The following is a 24841-nucleotide window of genomic DNA, read 5'->3' on the forward strand; positions in this document are numbered from 1 at the left end:
CAGAATGGCAGTGAATAACCTCTCATTACAAAAATGAATGCACATTTGAGAGTTCAGTTCAAACCATAGACATTAGTGTAGAAAAGTGTTGTGGTCAGATGACTCATTTTGACCATATTCTCAACACATGAGCGAATGCTCGATTCCTACAGTGATGGGCTCTGGTGGCTCTGTTCTACAGTTGCTGACATGCTTTGGGTCTACTTGACTCTTTTGAGGTAATGGTCAATGCAAATCAGTGCAAAATTGTTCTGATGGATCATCTTTTTCTCGAGGGGCCACTGAATGGTTTGACGAGCATGAAAACAATCTGTTTTGGCCTTCACCTGATCTCAACATAATTTTTAAAAAAGTATGATTTTGGACCGCTGTGTTTGGATAGTGTTCGCCACAATCATCATCAAAACGTCAAATGATGGAATATCTATTGGAAGAATGGTGTTCCATCCCTCCAGTAGAGTCCAAGGGATTTGTAGCATCAATGCCAATGCTTATTGAAGCCGTCCTGGCAACACGTGGTGGCTCAACACCTAAGTAAGACACTTAGGGTTGATTTTTTCCTGTAATTTGTCAGTCTTATAAGCGTGCATTTAATTTAAGTTTTGGCTTCTTGGGGGTTTGGCTTTCACTTCAGTTCAATGAGACTGAATGGAATTTAATTTGTGCTTTTCAAAACAATGAAAATTGACGTTTCCAAAACAGCAGCATTCAAAGTTGTGGTTGTGCAGAGTAATCCACAGACTTCGCTATAAAGAGTTTTCATTGGAACTGCTTTATACAGAAGCAACAGAGCATCACAAATGAAATTCTGTTCATCTCCATTTTATTGGTATGGCAGCAGAAGGTTTCAATGGAAGAACATTAAAGCAAAGCTACAAATGTTTTTCATGTTGTATTTTAATACTTATGTTTCCCATAGGAGTTTCATGCAAAATAGATGCAACAACATCAGTGCTTGATTAAAGTAGCAAAATAGGTCCAAAAGTTCACTTACTGGTATCTCAGAGCTTCCAGGCCTACCTCATGTTCTTCATCAGTGTCTTTTTTTAGTGTTTTATACTTTGGTTACGTGAAGGTAAGGTTAGATCTGCAGCAGTTAGGTATAAGGCTAGGATCAGGTCTTTAGGGGGTATATAATGCATGAAGTATGTGTGTATATCTGAGCCCAGCACAGAGAAAAATATAAATCTGATCATCATCTGGAGAGTCAAACCAAAACAAGAAATAAGGCCGAGGATTTGGACAGAATCAGAGGAAAAACCGGCAGAGAAAAGACACAGAGTTAGATCCTTTCGTGGAGGATTTGCCCCTGCTGTCTCGCTTTGACTCCGCGACCTGTGACTCACGGCTGAGGAATTATGAACGAGGCTGCATGGGACCAAAAGAGCACAGGACTCCAGCTGGGACAAAAACAAAAAAAGAAACCTCCAAAGGAACCAACTCATACACGCCCCTCCACTACGAGCAGCGATGCCTCCCCTCATCTCGTCATTCCTCTCACGCTCTCTCAAAGTCTCTTCTTTTGTGGTTACGAATGCAACATCAATGGTGTTTGAGAGGATGTGTGTCGCTGAAAGAAAGGGTTGAGGGTACAGAGGACAATCTTCCCGCCCTTTTCCCCTCTTGCATTGATCTAGTCGGCACCCAGATGCGGATTTTTCCAAACGACACCCGGAGGTCTGCCACTGAGACCTCCATAACTGCTCTTTAAAAGGTGATCGTCTTCTCTTACTCCCTGAGGTGAAAGCGTTTAAACTCTCACGTTGCAAAATAACACGGGAGCAGCTCCAGTAGCTTCTGATGTATGAGAGAACTGAAAGCTGGCCTTTTTCTGGGGGAGTTTGATAGAGCGATGCAATGAGGCAAGACTCTTAAGTGAACCCTGAAATGATCAGTGATCACCCACATCTTAATTTGAGGGCGCTTGGTTTTTCTGTCTCGTGCTCCTCCTCAAAACATGGTGATCCCATGCAGCCAAAGTAAACTCATCCACCGCTGCTAAAACCAGATCTCCCCAATCAGGAAATGAAACCTGGCAGGAGGAGGTCAAGCAAGGGAAAATATGACCAAAGGAAAGAATGGGGAAAAATCATTGTGTTGATCTGAGACTGTCTTATTCTGCTGTACTTTCTGTATGTTTCCTTTTTTTTTTTTAAATCTCCTTCTTTCATAAACCCATTTTTATTGGTTGTTTTATGTTGAAACTATACAGGAGATTATGAGACTTTCTGAAATGAAAATGGGGATTTCAGAATTAGCTCCCAATTTGTGGTCTCCTCACTGTTTGTCTTTTTATTGTCTTTTGATTTGCTGAATTCAACCTTGTTTGACAATGGTGTATACGGTTATGAAAAAGAAGTGGAGCTGGTGGGGAGGAATCAAATACTTTTCACCCCTGTCCTTTGTAACTCTATATTAAGACACTGAATACATCGACCTGCCGTGACGATCACAGTATTCTTTGGCATTAGTTGGGGTAGATGGAAGTAAAGACGTGCAGTCTGAAACTAGATTTTAATGAAAAACGTCTCGTTTCCTATAGCCTTGCAGATCATGGTGATCTCATTATCAGCAAATTTGAAATGGTATTTCCAGGCAGGTTTTCCTAGGTGGAATTTGTTCTTTGACAGACACAGATGTAGTGGAAAGAGAACCTGGGTTGTAGTGACAATCAGCAGGTTAACAAATGTTTAGCAGCAGCAGTAGGATCCACATCTTTCCAGTACGCCCTTGGGTGATCTCTCTCAGACGAAGCCGATGCTGGAAGTGAAACAAAAAAATAACAATACAATCCATTGTCCTTAATCAAACTTGTGTGCAACAGACTGTTTCTTTCTGCTGTGGCTATTTATGTTACGTTACATTTCAGATACGCCAAAGCAGTTTCCAATCTGGCATGAAGGTGAAACTAGTGTTTGTCCTTGTTTTTTTTTTTCAATATTTAGACTGAGAGATAACATTCAGTTCAAGGATAAAGCCTACTAACTGAAATAACAGTCCAAAGTTCAGCTGTGGATTAGTTGCATTTCAAGTTTTTTTTAAAAAAAACATTTTTAATAGATAAATGACATGCTCCTTCAGACTGAACCTCAGTCTAATGAGCGCTAACGTAGTGTGACGCTGTAAATCCCAAAGTGATCTGTCTCTCACAGTTTCCACTCACGCCCCCGCCTTCAAAACTCCATTATTATGGATGGACGGTAAATTCCGTGTTTCTGTCTTGCACTTGCAAAATGTCAATGCAAATGGGCCTCTTCACACTGAACTTTCACTCAATAGGCTGTTTGTGCGGTAACCATTGCAACCAAACAATCTGAAAACATGAAGGCTGTCTGTCCCTGAATGGTGGATGAATTGGTGGAGGGGAAGGGAAGAAGGGGGGGTGGTTTACATCCTACGCAGTAGCTGTTGCTCATCCGCCAGACACTCGGCGCCTCATAAGAGCTTCCTTGATAGCAACACCTCCGTGGTTCATATCTGAAGCATTGCCTCAGCTCAGCCAATACCGTGCCAGCAGCCTCAGTGACCTCACCTCTTTAGGCATCGACTCTCCCCTCTGTGGGGTCAACTCATGCATGAAGTCATGTTTAATAGCTTTCATGTTTCTGTGGATGGAGGTGTGGATGAATAGAGGGTAGGAGGGTGAAGAAAAGCTCTCTTACACACACACACACACATGCTGTCCTTCTGCATGGTGTCCTGGTGTTACCCTTTTGGAAGCTGGATGCTTTCCCATTTCACAGCCAACGCTATGGCAACAAAAGCCAGATGAACCAGAGAATTCCCCTTTCCATCTTTTATATGACACTGCTTCAGTGTGTAAACTTGAAAGTGAAATAGTAATGCAAGTGAGCATGCCAATAGGAATGAATCACACTCTTTTATCAGCCTGAGAAATTGAGTTGCGTACCCGTGGTTTCACCAAAGCATTTTATTTCATTCCTTTTAAAAGGAGTAAATAAATTATGAGGACCCTTGCTGATGCGTACACAGTAGGCTCATTCAGCAGTGCTGTAAGTAATGTATTTTGTCATTGCAGTGAGTTAATAAGTCATGTATTTTTCTGTAAGTATTTGCAACTGGAGTCAATTACTGGTGATCTAAACAGAAGGGGGAAAGGCCTCAGATACTAGAAATTCAGTTATCACTACTTTTTAAAAATCCATGGCTCACAATGCAGTGTGTCCTTTCCAGTGATAGTTCATGCAGTGGAGTTATGGTGTGTTGATGACTTTATCTGTGTCAAAATGGGAGGAGTACGGAAAGTAGCTTTATCCTATTCCAAACGTGAAACCTGCCAAATGTAGAAATCCACATACACATAGGTTCTCATATGAAGGTAACAGGACAGCGTGTGATTCATGAACTGCAGCATTGTGAGTGTTCTGGCAGCACATAGAGGGGACCTGCACTGCTAATATTAGATAACAGCTATGGGACATCATTTGAGGCAAAAGTCGACAATCCTTCCCAGCTTACAAGTAATTTGAAGGGGATTGAAGTGGACAGTGTTTACTTTCACTTTTTCTTTTTTTTTGGAGTTTCTTTTCAGAAATTCCCATTCAGAAGTAGTCATACTTCTGTGGAAAAACCTGTCAGCAAAGAAAAACCCGTACTTCTCAGCAGAAATGACGACACACTTCAATGCTCAGGTGGCACAAGATTTATCTGACTGTCTCTTTCTCTCATGGGTATTGTCTTTCAGGTCAGGATCAGGAGAGAGAGTGTGGTCGCCAACACTTAGTGAAGATGGGAAGACAAGCCCTTACATGGAGCCTGACTCACAGGTAAACACTGTTTACTCTGGATTTCCCTAAGCACAATTCAAAAGTGTTTCTATGGAAACTCACATTGTGTTATGTTGTGCCCAAACTTCTTATTCTGCCAATAAAAGTTCCACTATTTAGAATTTAGTCAGGTCTTGCCGGAACAACCACCTACCCATAAATAAGGGAAAGAACTTATCAGTACCGTTACGTTGGGAAATCTTTGGTTTGCTTTTGTGCTTCTATTTTACACGACTCATAAAATTTGTTGTTTTTTGTCTCTAGCAATAAATCTCAGGTGCACCTATGCATGTCAAATGCAGACAAGCATTTGTACCACCACCTTAAAAGACAAAGTGACTGATGGTGGTGTTTCAGCAGCACATTTCTCATGAGTGATTTAATTTAAACTCGGTTTGGACTTTACTGCTCTGGATTAGAGTCTTTTGCAACCTACCACATTAGCCACTAGAGAGGCTACATCACATCTGGGGACATAACTTTTAAACTACAGTTTGCTGGGTGTGAGACCCAAGGCTTTTCACTCTGTTTATTGGTAAACAGAATCTATGGAAACAGGCACAACACTGGATCTGTAATTTGCATGTACACTATCATTCACATGATTATAAATGAGATAATGCGTCCCACTGTGCGCTGGAATGGTTTTGAAATAGTATCTTGATTGTTCTCCAAACGTATGAGCTGCCAAAAGGATATTCGAGGCATGATGAACTCTAGCAGATGATCTTTTCCAAGTTTTCCGTTGCTGGCAGGCGAGCAGGTTTCAGAGCACGGAGAGCATAGGAGGTGTGTGTGTGTGCGTGTGTGTTGTGTGTGTGCACACACATGCTGTGAGCATGGAGATTGTGTGACCGAAACAGACAGACAATGAGCATATTGTGTCTCAGACATGGGAGAGATGTCCATTTGTCAAGTATTGTGTGGTAGTTGTGGAGTCAGGACTGATTTGTGTGTCTTTCAGCCCTCGCTGTGGCAGAGAATCCATGTCTAAAAGGGTCGCACACAAAGAGTCGAAATGAAATCTATCCATCCACACATCAATGAGAGGCTGACATCTTACAAGAAAGTATTGTTTTGAGTTCCAAAAGTAAAAGAAGCTTTCGCACTTGGGTGGGCGATCTGACAAATTACGAGTGATGGCCTATGATCTGGTGGAGAGGGGAACTGAACAGATTGCATCATTAAAGCTGTATTTGTGAGTATCATTTCTGACCATCCAGCCCCAGAACGTCCAATCTCATGTTGTCTGGGCGGGTCGCTGTTGTGCTGGTTCTTGATGTCATTCATCATCCTCTCTAGTAAATGTAATTGCGTGGATGGATCCAACTCCACCGTCTTTCCCAGCGGCTGACAACAGTCATCCCTGCTGTGTTCTGTGGGAGCTGGAGAGCATCTCCAACAGAACCTGCAGCAGGTGAACTAGTTCATGTGCTGTGACGAAACAAAGACACCATAAAGTCTCCCAGTGATGAGATCATCGACTACCGTTGCCAGTAGCTTTCCAAGACATTGGAATTGGAGAGACCAGCTGGAGAGGAAGATGAATGGCATGTTCATTGGACACAATAAACATCCGGAAGGTATGACTTTTTTGTATAAAGGAGACAAAGAATAGCTTTGAGCTAACCAGCATCCTGAAAGAAGCATCAAAGCAGTAGAAATATGAATCTAGGCCAACTCACAAGACTTTTGCCTCAAGTCAGTGCGACAGGTTTTGTATCCAGGCAGTCATATACACAACTACTGATGTGATCACGAGTTCAACTAGATCTCTGTGGAGACTTGAGATTCTGCCCCATGTAATGCTTTGGCCCGATCGCCCACCCTTTCTTTTGCATATGTAAATCATCAGGTTTGCTTGTGGTTCCTGATGTCGGCAGCAGATACGCTGTGCTTCTGCATTTTAAGTATTCTGGGATGTAGTGGCCATTAACTTCTCTATGATGCTGCAGCACCAGAAAAAAACTCTCACTGAGACGGACCCAACAGTCATCTTAGTGCCTTCAAAAACAGTTTATGTTTTGAGGACAGTCTACCATCGTCTCCTTTGGTAGGTAACCATGATGGATACACTTTGACAAAGAAGAAGAAATTCCATTTTTCACGAGTGTGTCTCATCTATTGTTTATCAGGATACATTGCTGTATGCTATTGCTTGCTGTGCTTTCATGGACATATCAGCTTCCGTGCGTTCTTGCTGCAGGCTGTAGGGCAAGATTTGCGATAAACTACTAAAGTACTGTTGTTGGTGAAAAGTCCAAGGACACAATAATGCTCACAAGGATTTTATTTATTTATGTATTAATTTATTCATTTATTCATTTATTCATTCATTCATTCATTCATTTTAAAGTAAGGTATAGTTGTTTTACTTATTTTACAGATTTTCCCTTGTTGTTAAATTACTAATAATAAACTGTAAAAGCACAAAAATTAACAAGTAATCTGTATAAAACAGGCCAGAACTGTCAATAATGTCCAAAGGTAATTCCTTCTTTTACATTGTTTGAACTGAAAATGATACTATTTAAATCAGCAAAAATGGAATTTACGGATATTTGCTGTTATTTAGGGGGAAATGTAGATTAAGGATTGAGAAATGATAAATAATTTTTTCAAATTTTATTTGACAGATTGTCCCTGTTTTGTTAAACTACTGCTAATATGTAGTAAAGTCACAGAAAGAAAGCATTAATTTACATGTTGAAAAACCGTAAATAATGTCCACATGAAAAGTGTTGTTTTGCAGATATTTGCTGCTTTGTTCACGTTTTTTTTTTTTTTGTTTTGTTTTTTTATAATTTAGAGTATTCCATCAGTTTTTTATGTATTTTTTCTGGGCATCCTTGCTGCCAGACATTTACCGTTTCTTTTTACGGGTTTCTTTTTACAGTGTAGCCTGTAAACAAGCAAGTCTTCCATGTCAGGCAAATGAGCAGAACTCTGCTTCGACCTTCACGCCACAATCTTTCAGCACCAGCTCAGGTCTTGCTTTGATTAACACAAGGAAATACCAAACCGGAGAGCAACCATCAGCTACAACAGTTTATACAAACACAGACGTGCATGACAGCAGGGCTTTGCGTGTGGGTAATACGAGAGTCTTGTGCTCTCTTCTCCCTGATTCTCCCCTCTTTGCCTCCCTCTGTATCACTGTAACATCTTATCCAGTCCTTCCTTTCTCCCTCACTGAACTCTAAAAATGTTCTCTGGCGTCTCATTTAATGAAGTGAACCTGGACAGCTGGAAACCACCAAGTCAGGGCCACTTTAGCGTCACGCTCAGGTGGATTCTTGTGAGCATGAAAGGAGGAAACATCCGCTCCCTGGGGCCGCATAAAAAACCAAAACGCTCTCTTTTCTTTGTTTCCTTCTGTATTCCGATACAGGTTGAGCACATAACAATGTCAATTGTTCCTCGGACACATCGGAAGTGATATATGCACCGTGACCTCTCTCCTGTCGAGTAAAGCAAACTGTGTGATGTGACGTTTCTGGCCCACAGTTACTTCTATGATTAGCCAGTTTCAGAGTCAAATTGCTGGATGAGGATGACAGCACAGTTTTGGATTTTGCTGGCAAAGATGTGAAGCAATGTGTTCTTTAGAACTTACCTTCCACCGTGTAATTTGACCTCCAACTTTAGGATTAATGCTGAGGTGGATCACTGCGGCAAGTAGGAACTGAAACCAATGAGGCATACCAGGAAATTACTGTGGAACATTACCACACACTTTTTATTTGTGTTTTTACCGCAGAGATTGACTCATTAACAAAGAAAATTGCAAAAGAACCATCACAGAGGACAAAGCATTGTTTTCTAGCAGAAATGCAACCACTTTAGCCCAATAAAGAGCTCTGAGTCCGCTGATTGAATCCTTCAGGACAATCCGTCTTTAACATTTTTCCTTTGTGTTCATGACGGTTTGACCAACTGGCTGCGTTGGAAATTCCAGTCTCACTTGTGGGAATTTGCTACTGAGTAGGAAGTGACACATGGAAGCTATGAGGTGTTTCCTTTCACCTTGGGAACACAGGAGATTCTCATAAAAAGCGATGAGGAAATGCAGTATTTTTGGATATACGCTAAGCATGACTGGATGCTGTTGGGTGATGTGACCGTTTTTATAGAGCGTTTCTGTCACTAGTTTGGGGATTTCAGTGGAACTGTTTGATGTGTTTCCAAAGAACTGTGCTCATGTCTTGGCAAGGTTATATGCAGACTACCGGATGTCATGCACAACTTCCTGAAACAGAAATAATTGTGATCAAGAGAGGTGGCGAGGGATGATGTAATGATAAGGCGTCACAATTGGAACAATATAAAATGCATGCGTGGCTTCGGTAGCCAAATTCTGACTGAAGCTGTGCTGCGTTGCTCTGGGAAGACAGATGACTTGTGGTCTGATGCTTCGCTCAGCTTCCAAATTTCATGCGAAAGAATGAGGTGCATTAGAGAGAGGAGTGTTAACCGTATCAGTAGCTTTGCACTATTTATGAAACTAGTACGCTTCAACTTTATCTGGATAAGATGTCTTTTGTGCACTTTTTTTTCTTTCCATTTGTTGTTTTTTTATCCCAAATCTTGACAGCCTTGAAATGCATTCGAGCAGGTTTTGTTAATTATCGCTTCTTCATGAATCAGATTCACCAAATTTTCAAAGTGCTCCAATTATTTCTCATGGTCGTTGGAATCTACAGTGAGATTGCTGCTTATTTTCAAACTGCAACTGCAAACCCAGCTTCACTTTTAATCCAAACCTGAGCTGAAGACAACCAGAAGAGAAAGACTATGATGTAATGTCCCACTCGAGTGTGACAAAATAAATAATAAAGGCAAATTACAGTATTTCAGGGATTTTATTTCAGTGTAAGGACAGTGCAGTGACAGTTGTGAGTGCACTAGCGGGCAAAAAGAAATCCAAATCCCTCTTTTTTTCCAATGAGAAAGTACATTCCTCTCGGTCTTGTAAATGGTCATCTTACATCTGCGTTTCAGCGTTGGGGTTGTCAGTTTTGCTCCTGGAACAGTTTTATGCGCCCGTAAAGCAATACGATCAGCTACTGACATTTCAGGTTTTCAAAATTCCTTCCTCTAAATTATACAGTGGCAGCTTCAAGTAGGTGGGAATGGCCTCTAGTCAATGTTAGAGTCCAACAGTATTTTTTGGCAAGCGCTATCAGAATGCCATTCATGGCAGCAAGCCTATTATTATAGTGATAGCTATTGTGGCCGAGCACTTTGGCCCCTGTGGAAAGAATGAGGTTTCACAATGCGGAAGCCGAGGGGTCTGGATCACACGTCACTTTGAGGCTTCCAGTCTCGGCCCAGGAGCTGGCAGCTGGAACCGAATTCTCCAAGCAAGCATTAATAGGAGCTGACAGATAGAGTTCTTGCATGACTTACAGACCATAAATTCCTGCTCTGCTTGGAATCGAACATTACTTTTAAAACAAAAGTGTGTACGTGAGTTTGTTTTATGAATGGAACAAGGGATTCGCTTTCCAATATGTGTCATTAGGGAGCATTTACCTTTAAAAACACAAGATAGAGGTCGAAAGTTATAAAGCATACATATTTATGCTAAGCAATGAAAAGAGTGAACTATTACAACCATGCATTTTGGTGAAAAAGTAAGTTATCATCGAAAATAGAAAGACCCTTGATGTGTCTTAACAATATGGGATTATTAACGGTTTGCCAAAACCTGTTTACTGGGTCCATTGCAGCTTAATCCCCTGTCAGGAGATCTCAGACCAGTGAAGCATTGGTGGAAGGCATTTTTAGCAGCTCATTCACACAGCAGGCCTTTCAGATCACAGACCTGTGACCCCACGTATTTGGTTGTTTGTGTTCACTAATCAGCCAGTAATCCCCAGAAATGTCCAAATCAGTCTCTTGGTTTTCTTAATGGAGCTTTCCCTGCCCCTGCTCGGCTGTCAGTCACCAAGAGCACTCATTGCTGAAGGTCCAAACAACACACACCTGCCCAGACTCACTCAAATTTAGAAGATTTATCTGTTTTTTCTGAGTTTTTTCAAGGACTGAAAGAAGGTTTCTGTTGCTTTTCTTGGTTTGTAATCCATCCATTTGCTGCTGTTTTTCTAGGGGTTGTAGAGATGGCAGGGAAAGTGATCCTTAACTCTTAAACAACCCTGTGTTATTATAGTTTGGGTTATTTTTATTAACCAGCGAAGCTTTCAGTTTAAGAAGTTGGGTTATTAAAGGGACAGCAGAAAGCACAAGAACGCAGTTACCAAAAGATCAGATTTGTTTATTTGCCATTTGCAGGTTAACACACACTCAGCTATGCAATGAAATGTCTTTGATAAGAAGAACCGATCGACTCTCTGTCGCAACAAAAGAAAAACTAAAAGCACTAGAGCAACAGTCAATGCAAAACATTGCCAAATGAGTCACCATTAATCAAAAGAAACATTCCTGACGATACTCAATTCTGAAGAAATGGAGGGACGGAAAATCCAAAATGTAGAAACCTACTGTGACTTTTTTGGCTCCATCCACTTCTATTTAACCCTGCTCTGCATAAACTGCACCCTCCTGACAGAAATTACCGACCTGTTAGCAATCCCCCCTTTGTTTTTAATAATTGCCAGTTTTCTCCATTCAACATCATTTGTGTCTTGTAGCAAACAACCCTCACTAAAACAGGTGGAACCAGGCTGCACCATAAAGTCCAAATCGAATAGTTTGGTGCCTTAATTGCTCACACTTGATTGTAATTTGCTGCGTTTCCAGGCTGCGTTATAATGCTCTAATTGGCTACCCCACAACAAAATTGAATTTCAACCCAGTGGGTACTTGTAACAACCAGCAATTAAAGCTTTTTTCAAATTGAATAAAGACAATTGGTAAAATGCATCACATTTTCATACATTGGAGCCCAACATTCCTCTGCTTTGCTAATCCTCCCCTCTTACTCCAATTCGCCTCTCTGCTGCCTCCTCTCCGGCCCTTCTGTCTCTCCTCCCAGCGAGACACCAAGGGCCAGGCCCAGGGAGCCATAAAGGGCTGGTTTGTGTTTGGTTAGCGGTGCAGAGCGCCATGTGAAAAGCTTAATTTTGAATGTCCAGGGGGATTAAAACCAGGCAGGAGGCAGCAGAGAAGGAAGTGCATGTGTGTGTGTTGCCTTATCGTGAATTTGTGCATCTGGTGAGACAAGCAGGCTGAGGTCTCGGTCCTCAGTTAAAGACGGACATATGATTTCAATTAAGGTCCTCCACCTTTTTTCCCCCTCCTCCACCTCATCTGTCTTCACTCTCTGACCAAACTGCAGTTGTGGACCAAGGTATCGGAGCTGAAACTGCTGAAACTCTCCCATTAGAACTCTTCTTAATCAGAGTAACTTTTTTATTCAGGTTAATTAATAGATGAACTCAGTGCCTCTTGGCTTAAAAGCACCTCAGTTAAACTCCAAAATAAGTACATGCGGAGGTAAATGTGCATGCATAAAAACACAAATTCTCATTCCTTTCCTTTCTTTGCTCTTTTCTGTCTTTCTTTACGGCTTTCAATTCTCCTGGCCGGTCTTCCTGAACCATTAGCCACGCTTGATTACCAATGAAAAACAGGTCAGTGAAATCAGATGGTTGCCTGCATTTATGAGCACGCAGCGGTAGACAGTGCTGGTTCTCATAAATAGTTACAGCTATCAGTTTTAGTTCATTTCATCTCTGAGCCAGGAGGAAAGCAATGCAGGACTTGGGAGAAAACAAAAGTGTTGCAACTCCCAAGATTATTATTTCAAACTTGTTGAGTTTCTTGTTATTGCTGATTGAAGCTGCTCAAATTCATTTTAAACACTTATATCGGGAAAACAGCAGAAGGTCAGCAGGGAACTTGGGGTGATAAGGCCTTCGCAAGATTAATGTGGTTGTCACTTCAAGACAAAATCTCCATTAAGCCTATATGCAGTCCAGTCGTGAAATGAAAGAATAAATCTTTGTAATGAGACAGTTGGCTTATGGCTGATTTTTTTCATTTATTTTTTTGGTAATAAAAATAAACCAAGCCGCTATAGCGTTAGAGCAGCTTGAAAGCACTTGCAGGTCCTGAATGTTACTAAACGGGCATTTTTATAAGGCGAGCACCAGATGTGCTGCCTTATAAATCTACCATCCACCCGAAGCAAATATCTGCGGAACAGACGTGCATGGTGAGAGAGGAAAGAGGGTTGTGAGAAAAAAAAAAGAAAAAAGACAAAAGGAATGGTTGGGGAGGGGGGTTCACACCATCTCAGACGAGGGTGTGAGGGTGAAAATGGGTAACCATGTACTTGCTTCTGACTACAGGGAACAAGACTAAACGAGACTTTTTAAGGACACAGGTGTTCATTTTTGTGGAATATTGGACTCAACTGGGGCTGGGAAAGTGAAGCGAGATTTATCACGTTAAATTTGGCTACTTATTAGTGATATAAAAAAACAAACTTCATTTACTCAAGTACTGTATATAAGTAGAATTTGGACATCAATCAATATGTTTTTTTGTTTTGTTTTTTTTATTCAAGGTGATACTGATCATTAGTAATCAAGGGACCGAAAACCATTGTTTGGAACCGATTTGTGAAAATCTGGATGGAATAAAAAGAGAACTTTTCAACTTTCAGTGTTGATAGGCTCTTACTTGTGACATGTAACCAATTAGATTTGGACAGTACTGGAGACTATGGCGTGACTACAGATAGAGAGAGGCAGCTGCATCAGAGCCAAATTACCACATTTTTTGGATTCATTTACGTTATCTGGAATTGATTTTTAAAAAATAGCAATACTGATAATCTGAAAAATGCTAAATATTGCAAAATTTTCCAAGCTGGTAATCAGTCAATCGCTAATTTTGGTCGACTTTCATTGCTTCAAATATTTTCCACAGTATACTCACCTACAGTTCTTTTCTTCTTGACACAGATTGATACTATTAACAACAAATAAGTAAGTTGTGAGATTATTCTGCCCACAAGAGTATGAAGTACTCTACTTGCACTTAAATATATTACTTATATGCTGTTTGTGCAGAACCACTTCTTCTGGTTTTGGTCATTTTGATATCAAAACTTTCACTCAATGGAACACTAATAACAATACCAGCCTCACAATGAACAGTAAAAAGAACAATGCGGCAGAACCAGAGAAATCAACATTCCTGTCAAAACCTGGTGCCTACAGTACCCACAGTGCAACCTGACTCAAGTATAGACCATAGCCTCCAGCTGATGGCCTCAAGCAGAAATGAGGAACAGGCTTCAGAAATCTGGTAGCTTCACTTCTTTCTAAATCCACACTTACATGTGTAAAATCAGTTTCCCTTTAAGTAAGTTTTGTAACCCAGTATTTCTGCACCACAGTAGAGCTAAAAGATCAGAGCACTTCTTCCACCGCGTCTATTGCTTTGTCCTTTGGGTTCTCCCTTTTATTTCTGTTAAACTGTCTGGTCTGTTTGGCTTCCTCTTCCCAGAAGTGAAGGAAAAAGAGTATCATGTGTTGCTCAGATTGCTCATCTGTGACAAATTTGTAATCAGGAAGCTGTACAAGTACAAGTTTACTGCTTTCACTCCCCTTTTCTCCCTTTTAAATGTATCTCTGCATATGCTAACGTGTGATTACCTGTCCTTCCCATGTCCTGTTTGTACAGATTAGTGCCATAAACGTAATGTCTTTACAGTCGTGCCGCTGCAGGAGCCTGTAACGTAATACACTCTCAGGGATTTTCCTCCACTTGCTTCCCTTTATTCTCAGGCATGAATGAGCTCGCCTGCTGGTGATACACTTATTGTTCTGATTGTTATCTGCAGATTTAGCCCTCGTCTAAATATGACAAGTGAATAATGGAGACTAGACAGACATGTAGGGACAGTGATTTGTTCTCAAGAGCTTCACTCTTTTCAGTTCTGGGCGATTCTCCGAAAACTGAATGATCGAGAATCAGGAGGTGAAATAAAGGGGCATTTTAAAGGAAGCAAGCAGTGAAACATCTCATGTGGACTTAAAATGCATTTACAAATGACAAAGAATGTCCTTCTATAGTCTCTTACCACATTTTCAGTTGGCCTCATCCCATAATTTGGACAGAAGAAGTAACAAATGGGCACCAATATATCGATGTTATGAATAGGACTATTTCAAATGAAATTTTGTTTTAATTTACAACTTGAGTCCCCTGACAATCTTCACAGTCCCCCCCTTTTTTTTTTTTTAAAGTAAATCATTACTCCCTGCAAATTCGGGATGTTTTACAAAACGCGGAGGTCGAGGGAAACTTTCATTAAATTCCCATGAAGTCCACCATCTGTGCAAATAGGGCTAAAGATAACGAGTGGAATCTGGTTTGGCCCGTTTGGCTCTGTGGTGGGAATCAGGCTTCAGCCTGTCTGGTTTACTTGGGGAGGGAGCCGCAGAGAGCTGGGTGTTTCTGACATCCTGCCCAAACAGGGTTTGGCTCTTGGGGTGAAATTGCATGGAGCTGCTCACTCTCCTGCCTGCCTCTTTCTCTCTTTCAACATTCACCATCTATTGCTATCTGATAGCATTTTGGGTGTTTCTGAAGTCATCCATCTTTATTGTGCAAGGTTTCGGGGGAAGCGAGTAGGAAGAGGTGGTTTTGAATTTCTTGAAAGTCATCCGTCTCGATGTCAGGAGGCAGCGCTATGACAGAGCGCTTTTCCTAAATTCAAGATGTGGGCTTGTTGGTGAAGAGGAGAGGAGGTCCGGCACGCGGAAAAGTGCTGATTACAAACGCCTCTGTGCAAGTGTGTATTGGTGCGTGTGTGTGTGTGGTCCAGACGAGGGCCGAGGACAGGATGACATCCAGCAGACCCATCTGTTGAAATGACAGGGGTCCTGTCTTGAGAGGCGGTGAAACCTCCACCACCTGTGGCTGAGGCGCTTCAAACTGGCTAAAAACACACAACCACACACATGCGTGCACACACACTCATTCCAGTGGCTCACAGTTACAACAGTCTGACTGTCTCCCATCCTCTGCTGCGTTGCTTAACTTGTAAACAAGTCACTCCATCCCAGCTGAAATGTTTATAGTCTGGAGTTATGATAATGTGCAGCCCCATTTGGTGAGTCAAAGCTGCTGGCTATCTCTGAAATTCAAAGCACTAAAGCACTATCAGAAACGGTGACATCATCCCAAGCACTGCAATAAAACTTTATCTGTAAAGTTCAGCCTCTGAGAGAGATGAATCCGGCCTGCAGCGAGCGTTATCGCTGAAGTGGCTCGATGTATTCACTGTGCAAATGCATGAGAGGGCGTTGACCCCGGCATAAACACGCTCACTGAGCATACGCTGGTGTAATTGTAGGTGTCTGTGCGTCTGTCCCGCATTAGTCCAGCATATCCTCCTAAACAGCTCCAGCCGAGCAGCTATGTGGCACGAATTCTTCTCAAAAGTCGGCTACAGCACGTCAGAAAGATAATCATTTAATCACTAGCAGTATGTGAGCTCTGTCAGCATCCATAAACTCTTCATTTCATACAGAAAGTAGCCAGGAAAAAAAAAATACACACACATTTGTTCGATATTTACATCACACAAGTTAGTTTGTTTTGACAGAAACATCTGCAGAAAATCTAAATGCAAGCTCCCTCTTAATAAGACTTCATATTAGAGATGAAAAGCAGAAATGAGGTGGAAAAAACTTTTTTTTTTTTCTCACAAACCTCACTGCTGCGAAGCCTCATTTGGGACAGCTGCTCCTTTTTTTTTTTTTTACTTCTGAAGAATTGTGGTTTTCTTGTCAGGGCACCACCAGGCTTGTTTTCTCATTCATGTTCCCTTTTTACTCTCATTTCCTGAACCGAAACATAATGATGCATTCCGTAATAGGTCTATTACCCATTTTTCTTCCTTGTTAGATTAGCAATTCCTCCTCTAAATCCCATTTTCTCTGTAATTACATACATTTGCAACCATTAGAATCGGGTATTTTCCTGTCTTTACATGTCCCCTGTTTTTTTAAATGTGTTTCTTCCTTCCCTCTTTTATTTAGAATTTCCGTCCCATCACCAGTGGATATGGCGGTTACAGCCGTAAACCTTCGTACACCCCTGAGCCTCAGTCTCCTCAGCCCACTCCGCAGCCCACTCACCTAAACAACGGACACTCCAGACCCAGCAGCAGCAGCAACAACAACAACAACGGCCACAGCTACGGATACGGGAACGGAACCGGGCACGCTCAGTACAACAACCCGGCAGGCCTTTATGCCCAAAATGGCAGCAACGGAGACAGATCACTGCCAAGCAAGATGGGAGGTCTCAGCCTCAGTGCCACACACAGGTGAGACAATCAAAGTGTTGTGCAACATAAACAAAATACAAATCCAATTTATGGTTTTCACAGGATTAGTAGATTAGTCAAGAATAGGCCTTATTGTTTTCTGATTTCTCTCTCGTCCAAAAGGAAATCTGGAGATGGTATCAGTGTTTATATTGATTATTACAAAATCCACTAAAACAGTACAAATTACATTTACAAAATACAATTTGGTGCTCATCTTATTACTTTTTTGCTTTTCTTTTACTTACTTAAGGACTCAACATCAATAAATGCAGTTAAATGTAGTAACTATTGAGGCATATCAACTTTCAAAATATCCCTCCGTGAGTTTTCCCAGCTTCACTGCACACTACCGCAGTGAGAAAATCACACAAGGAAGTTGCAGTAAGCCTCCAGTGGCTGCCTCTAAAATCCATCAGTCATCTTATTGTTAAGGGCGCAGCAGGTATAGGATAGACCAGCAGTATATTATAATGCTTACATGCTTGCGTAAATGTGCTGAGGACACGCTTAACAGATGCACACACACTTTTCTTGACACACCTGCACGGATAGAAATGTGGACTGGAAAAGCCATTTGTTGTTGTGCATCCCCTCAAGCGGGCAATAAATGTGTGTTTAGTCTCCCAGTGAACATCCTCTCCAGCACTTCCCAGGACTAGACTGTTAATCCTTACAAGGCCCACACACACACACACACACACGGGCAAAGACATAGTTAAACACCATTTTTACACCATCCATTGCCGGCTGTCACTAACTGTCTCTACACATTTCTGCTGTACCTCCCTGACTCTCACTCAGCCTCACTCTCACTACAACACAGGCTTTTCTCTCTCTCATATACACACACACACTCCTGGAGGGGAGTCTGGAGACAAACATGCAGTTAAGTGTGTCAGGATTTGCACACATCTGTCAGCAGCCCAGCTCGTCTCCCACAAGCTTGAATGTTTAAAACGGATCAAATGAAGGGGATCCATCCTGCAAGGTTTGGGAATAACTTGATGGATGGGTGAACATGCAAAGCTGTTGTGATTAAGACTTCATGCCTGCATGTAGCGTGTAAAGTATACTGTTTTCTCCCCCTCTGTGCATCAATCTCTGCTGTTTTAGTAAAAAATAGAAATGCACTCAACATTTAAGCATCTGTTTAAAGGATGCTTTAGATGGTCTGTATTTTGTTTTTGCAGCTGCTTTCCTATAGAGTTTTGGTTCCTTTGGTAGCCCAGCTATAGTCATCTGTTCCTTTTATCTGTTTCTTTAGGATGCTTTGGGTCCTTTCATTCCTCCTATGGTTGCAAAACAACATCATGACACCAGCTGTTAAAAGAGAAAATAAGGTCAAAATGCGAATGTTGCACACTAACTTGTTTCTTGGAGAAAGGATCGTTTAGGAGTGGCTTTTTGCTGTCTTGACTGACGAAAATGTGTGTTTTTCATCACCTGCCCTCCAGTCACCATCAATCAGATCGCACTGCAATAAGCTTAAACTGAATATTGCTTCAATTTTCTCCCTCAGCCCAGAGCCTCCCATGCACTCCCCCGTGAGCCGTAATGGTTTCGACACACAGTCGGACGTCTACAAGATGCTGCAGGACTACGAGGAGCCCGTCTCTGAACCCAAACAGTCTGGCTCCTTCAAATACCTCCAGGGAATCCTGGAGGCCGAGGATGGAGGTAGGGATTTATGTGTTTATGTGCATGTGTGTGGTAGAGGTTTTAAAAACAAAGTATGTGGAAGTGCATTTGGAGAGATGACACATTTTACTGCTGTGGTGTCATAGTTTACAGTGGTTGACTTGATTGTGGAAGTAGACAGTGACACAGCCGTAGCTACGGGACTGCAACTAATTGTTACTTTCTTGATTAAATATTTTACATTCAAGACAGAGTGAAAAACAGCCTTAAAGTAGAAGTTGATGAATTAAGTTCAAAGCACAAAAATGCAGTATTTATTATGAACTAGAAGGCTTGAAAACCAGCAGATATTCTCATTTTAGAAGGAAAAATATTCCTTAAAAATGGATTAACTGATTATTAAGTAGCTTTCTAGAAACTGACTTATTGTATTAGCTCTGCACCTTATTTTTTAACCATGCAAGGTGAACACATCAAACTAGGCAAGAAAAACTGAGAGAAAAGTACCTCAGCAAATGACCAACCACAACTGTATTTATGTTTCCAGCAATGACACAATATCAGCTATTGTGATGCACTTGGCTGCTCCGAGTATACAGCAGGTATAAAGCAAGCATCTGGTTATGCCCATGTGCAATTATCATGGACTTTTGTACAATATCAAGTTCGCTGCATATGTAAACGGTGGAAATTTCTGAGTAAATATTCCCTCTTATGCAGATGAGGCTCGTGATTCGAGCCAAAGGAACATCTTGCTCAGGCAGCCGCTCTCTGCCTGTTGTGAGCTCCTCTGTCTAAGTGGCATAGTTTTCCTTTTATAGAAAAAACACAGACAGCAAGGTTAGGGGACAGATAGGAGCCGAATGAAAGAGAAAGAGAAAGGGAGGGAGGGAGACAGAAAGAGAGAAAAACAGAGACAAAGGAAGCAGCAGGAAGATGAAGGGCTTTAAATAGCTCGCATACGGATGAACAGGGGAGGGAAGTTTTGGTAAGGCAATTTACTGCAAAAACAACTTCACAGAGGACAATAAAGTGAGAAATATGGTTTTCCTGTCTGCCTCTTGACCGCTCGGCATTCCAGCTTTTGAAGGAGGAGTCATGTGATGCTGACGGCAGCAGAGGAAGGCTAATCCCTGGAACTAAAACCTTCTCTACAGGTTCTGTGTTTACCACCAGAGCAGGGCAAAAGTTGAGAAAGTGCTAATTACAAGTCGAGGGTTAGTGAGTTTAAAGGGAAACAGTGTGGACCAAAGTGAAGTGGACTTACGACCTGTGAACGCAAATCGTCAGTGATTAATGTCTTTCTTAACCTCAGCCACTGACACCGAGGCGTCCTTGAGAAACGGCCTTTAACCCTAGATACAATTACTGGAGTTTTCCCAGCTGGGGATGCAGGAATCTGCAGTGTTGAAGTCACCATTTATGGCTTTTCATTGATAAATAAATGCAGTATATGAATGTTTCCTTGTAGTTATCTGCAGAACTCCTAATTCCCACTCAGATAGGAGAAGCCATACCCATCCAAAGTTTTACTCTGAAAGGGTTTACAGCTCTGCTTTTGATTGTTATTGGTTTTGGTACAGGTTGTTTTATTGCTATGCTATTTTTTGTAATTTGGAATTTTTGCAGCAAAACAGCAAGAACTTGTAGTTAAAATATCCTCCATATTTCATGCAATTCATAACATGCAAGCTGCAACTATGAGCATGAGATTGCATTCTCTTGCGTTATTTGTCACACTTTTAACTCTGCAAAACAAACACTAGTTTTGCAATCTGTGCATGTTCACGATAAGACAAAAAAAAGTTTATGTGGCTTACAACATACAAAACCAAAACTACTTCAACACTGTCAACAAAATAAATCAATGCCACGACTCTGCAACCCAGAATGTTAACACCCATGAGATATTCTGGATCCTACACCCTTTTTTTCTGGCTTATGTCATTGTTAATACAGTTTTTCTATCAGAGCTTATTATTTTGGAGGGATTTGGACGAATATATTTGTCTATTTAAAGAAACAGATAGTCAAATCTGAGCCTTCAGAACATATAATGAAGCCATTAAACGGAAAAGGCTTAGTTTCTCTTATCGCTGATTTTCGTTTCCTGTAAAATATTATTATTATTCTTCGTTATCGCATCTCCTGCTCTGCGTTTGATGTGCTGACAGGATAATTCACAGCGCGAGGAACAATGCAAACTGCTCCTGCAGCGAGGGCTGGAGCGGAGCCAAACCAGACTGTTTCCTTAATTCATCACTTCTTATAACACTCAAAGCAATAAGAAAGAAAGCAAGAGAGTTACAGAAAGGGGACACCAGCTAATGACAGATGAAGGAGGTCGGAAGGAGAGAGAATGTAACACTGCTGATGGATTATAGAGATTAGAAGGGACCTCTGTTGTCCGCTGCCAGTTGTCTTTCAGTTTGGGAGACTGACAAGTTGACTGACAGGTTAAGCCCTCGATGAAACACACAGACACCACAAGTTTACATTTGGATCCTTTCAAAAGCTACCTGTCTCTTTGTTGGTGTTTGAAGGTGTCATTCAATCTGTGTGAGAGTGGGAAACCCTGCCACAGATGTTGCTCGTGTCCTTACCTTCGTTTCTGTGTGCTAATGGCTCCATAAAAAAAGTCAAATGAACACGTTTGACACTCAGGTTAAAGTCAAATCATCCTGCTTTCCAATGCATGCCTCACTGTCAGACTTTTAAATCACCGCAGTTGGTCCCTTTTTGAAGGCGCAAGCCCCCGTAGAGGCCATGTTGACTTTCAGGGGCTTTTAAAGTTAAAGCAAACAAGAGTGTCAGTTTACCCAGAATTCCACAGGCTCGACCGCGATTGGAGAGCGATGTGGATGGAAGACGGGTGGAGTGACTGTTAAACAGGGTGTTTGAGGCGCTATTACACCAACATTACGCTTCATTTTCCAACCAGAGGAGTTTCTTTTTAAAGCATGGCAGCATTAAAACACAGAAACATGAAACAAGGAAGCGTTAAAACAAGCAAAACAGCAACGGGCAGAATTAAAGAAAAACTAATTAAATGCTGCTTCTTGTACATGAATTAAAACTTCAACCTGCTGCATGTCATTTTTGAAAATCTGAATCTCTGACCGTAAGGAAGAATGGTGTGGATTTTATATGGTGGATTTTGCTTACTGTCCAATCTGTTCACTTTAAAATTTTAGGTATACGGACGTTAAAGTATCACTCAGTTAAATTCTAGCAAATATTCCTTTACACATCAGCAGAACTGTTTCTGTATGTTTTAAAGAAATGCACAATCGAAGAAGGTTTATTATTGAATGTAAAGACTTAGGTTACTTTGTTGCAGATGAGATTTCATGATTTTTACCTTAAATAATGACATTTTGATGGAAAATTTAGGGGGAAAAATAGCCAGAGGATGACATGATGAAAAAGAAGAAAAAAAAGAAGAAATAAACACAATGTCAGCGACCTCTGTAAAACCTCTCTCCTCTCTCTGGACTATAATGTAATTTGTTTGGAGAAATGTCTCAAGTATGCATAATTTGTTCTGTACATTAAGTCCTACATTGCAAAACCCAGTTTCACGCTGTGTACTTCTTCAGAAGTGACATCTGTAAATGAGGAAATCCATCAGCAGGCCAGTGTTTAAATTTTAAAGTATAACACTTGTCCAGTTATTGATTGCTTCCTAGATTATAGCAACAATACTTGAAATGATGGTACTTCAGAAATCGTATGGGAAGTTTAATAGCTCTAAACCAAATGACTAAAACACCACATTGGTCATGTTTTCATGAAAGAGAGAGCGCAGGAGCAAGACAGAGATGAAAAGACACAAGATTTAAAGGCCAGACAAGATTTCTAGTCCTGTGGGGGTAAATGTGATTCCAGTGGTGAGGAGGGAAACTCTCTGACATCTGTTGGAGCATTTCTTCTGTGCAAAACCAAAGGACCACAACCAATGTTTAGTATAGTTTTTATTTAATAATCATTTGCTTTTGGAATTTCTGTAAAAAAAATAATTATGGGAACCCTAAATAGCTCTATTTGTCTGGACAATGATCAAAACACCTTTGAGTTTATGATATAAAAGATATGATATAAAAAAACAAATACTTAATTTCAGAAAAAAATAATTGGTGTTACTTCATGATAATTCATTGATTACGTTTCTGCCAGTTGACTGTCATTGTAGCACTTGCTGCTATAGTTTCCAATAGCTTTCTTTATGCCTAGGTCACGTTTTCTGTTGAATGCATTGCCTCAGATATTAAAAACACATTTTTTTGTCTCATAATATTCCACAATAGTTGTCTACAATGACATCAGGATTCCCTTTGCCATAGATTCTGTGAGGCTTCACACTTGACAGAATGCAGGTCAACAGTATGTGTGTGTGTGTGTGTGTGTGTCTGTTGCTGTTAGTCACAGTGTAGGACACACACATTGTGCTGTGAAAGTTGCAAGGGGTGTGGATGTGTGTGCAAGCGGCCAACTTGTCGCTGTTTGTGAAATAATCCAATGTGTCAGTCAGCTTTAAGTGGTGAAATATAAAGAGCTTATTTGGTATGACTATATAAAAACCCAGAGTGTCGTTGACACTAAACAGACGTTCATTCATTCAACTTTCTGTACTTTATTCTGACTGTCGTCAGTATTAGTCAACCTACCCCTACGTTAAAAAGTCACAAGAGTGTTGCATGTAAAAGGTTTTCCATTAGAGTTCATTATTAGCTAATAGAGACATTAATCTCAGAAATAACATGCCTAGCTAATGTCACCACGGAGCAGTCAGAGGCTAACTGCTGCTGAAGGGTAAGAAGGGCTTTGAGGCAGGGGCCAGATGCAAAGTAATTAAACTGTGGTTGGAGGCAGTGATAGGTGGCCTGTTGGCCTCAATGGCCTCTGCTGGCATATCATCAGTAAAGGAAAGGCATATAGTGCAGTTCCTGGCTGCATTCCACTGATTTATCCCGCTGCATTTGGAACCACTGGAGTGGCTCCAGATATCCAGTATAAAATATGCTGCTTTCATGTATTCCAGTCAGGCATAACTAAGGACTAGATGGTCTGAGCTGATCCCTCCTCATAGAAAAATGCCATCCATGGGAAGGCAGTAACCCACATCTCCCACCATCATGTTAACAGCCTGCATCACTTTTCATAAACAGTCATTGTGAAAGTGCAACAGCATTAAACTGTGTTTGCCAAAAAAAAAAAAAAAGGGGGGGGGGCATTTGAGCAGAACATGTTTCTAACTGTAATTGACAGGTAGAGTGCCAGGACTGTCATCCCACTTGTGCTCTTCACATGCATCATGTGATTGTCGCGTATCGGTGTGACGGTTAAATCTGGACTCGATAGCGTGGGATGTTTTCCCTACCTGGCATCTTGACAGGTTGACTGATGAATTCCTACGGGGAAATGCCACCACAGAATGTGACATTTGAATGGAGTACACAGGAAGGTGCCAGAGACACAGCGGGGGAAGGTGTGCGAGAGAGAAAGGAAAAAGAGAAATTGTGATGTCAAAAAACAAAGAGGGGAAAGTAGAGGTTTACACAGACATTTTATTCTTTGGTGAAAATGACACTCAGGGATGCCTTGTTTAGCATATTCACATCAAGGAATCATTAATAAATTGATGGGGAAAAAAACACAATAAATACTGCTGGTTTGTTTTGGCCTCTGCCGGGTTTGAAGTTCACCACATCTGAAGACAAATCAGAAACTTCTACAAAATAATCACATCTAGAAAGATGCAGTGGGACATTGAGGAAGGGGAAAAGTGGCAGCATCCTGTTTGTGAAAGCAAGCGGCTCGACAATGATAAATGTGACCTCAGCTTTCAGAAACATAAACATGGCCGAGATGATTAAGATTTACCACAGTTTTCTTAAGCATGACAGAGCATTGAAATCCTTATTGTAGATAACAGCAACAAAAAAATGTCAAGATTGCTATTATTAGTGCTGCTTTTGCTAGATGCTGATAGTCGTAGCTGTTGTGCTTGAGATGGTTGCATTCAGTCTCTTAGGTGGTTGTTATTAAGCAGGTGCTCTAAAAAGCAGCTTAGTGCTCCAGCATGCTGGTCAAAATAGAA

The 24841-nt window shown here is 41.2% G+C and overlaps 1 protein-coding gene across 1 annotated transcript in view; it reads left to right on the plus strand.

The window, feature by feature from the left end:
* pdlim4 (PDZ and LIM domain 4) overlaps positions 1-24841 on the plus strand; it is a 47846-nt gene that overhangs the window by 17674 nt on the left and 5331 nt on the right. The window contains exons 3-5 of the mRNA XM_008287985.1: positions 4706-4787; positions 16811-17100; positions 18623-18780. Coding sequence (XP_008286207.1) covers positions 4706-4787; positions 16811-17100; positions 18623-18780 — 530 coding nt within the window. The remainder of the gene's footprint in view (positions 1-4705; positions 4788-16810; positions 17101-18622; positions 18781-24841) is intronic.

This window comes from Stegastes partitus, unplaced genomic scaffold (assembly GCF_000690725.1).
Source record: "Stegastes partitus isolate 25-593 unplaced genomic scaffold, Stegastes_partitus-1.0.2 Scaffold534, whole genome shotgun sequence".
In the NCBI taxonomy this organism is placed as follows: domain Eukaryota; kingdom Metazoa; phylum Chordata; class Actinopteri; family Pomacentridae; genus Stegastes; species Stegastes partitus.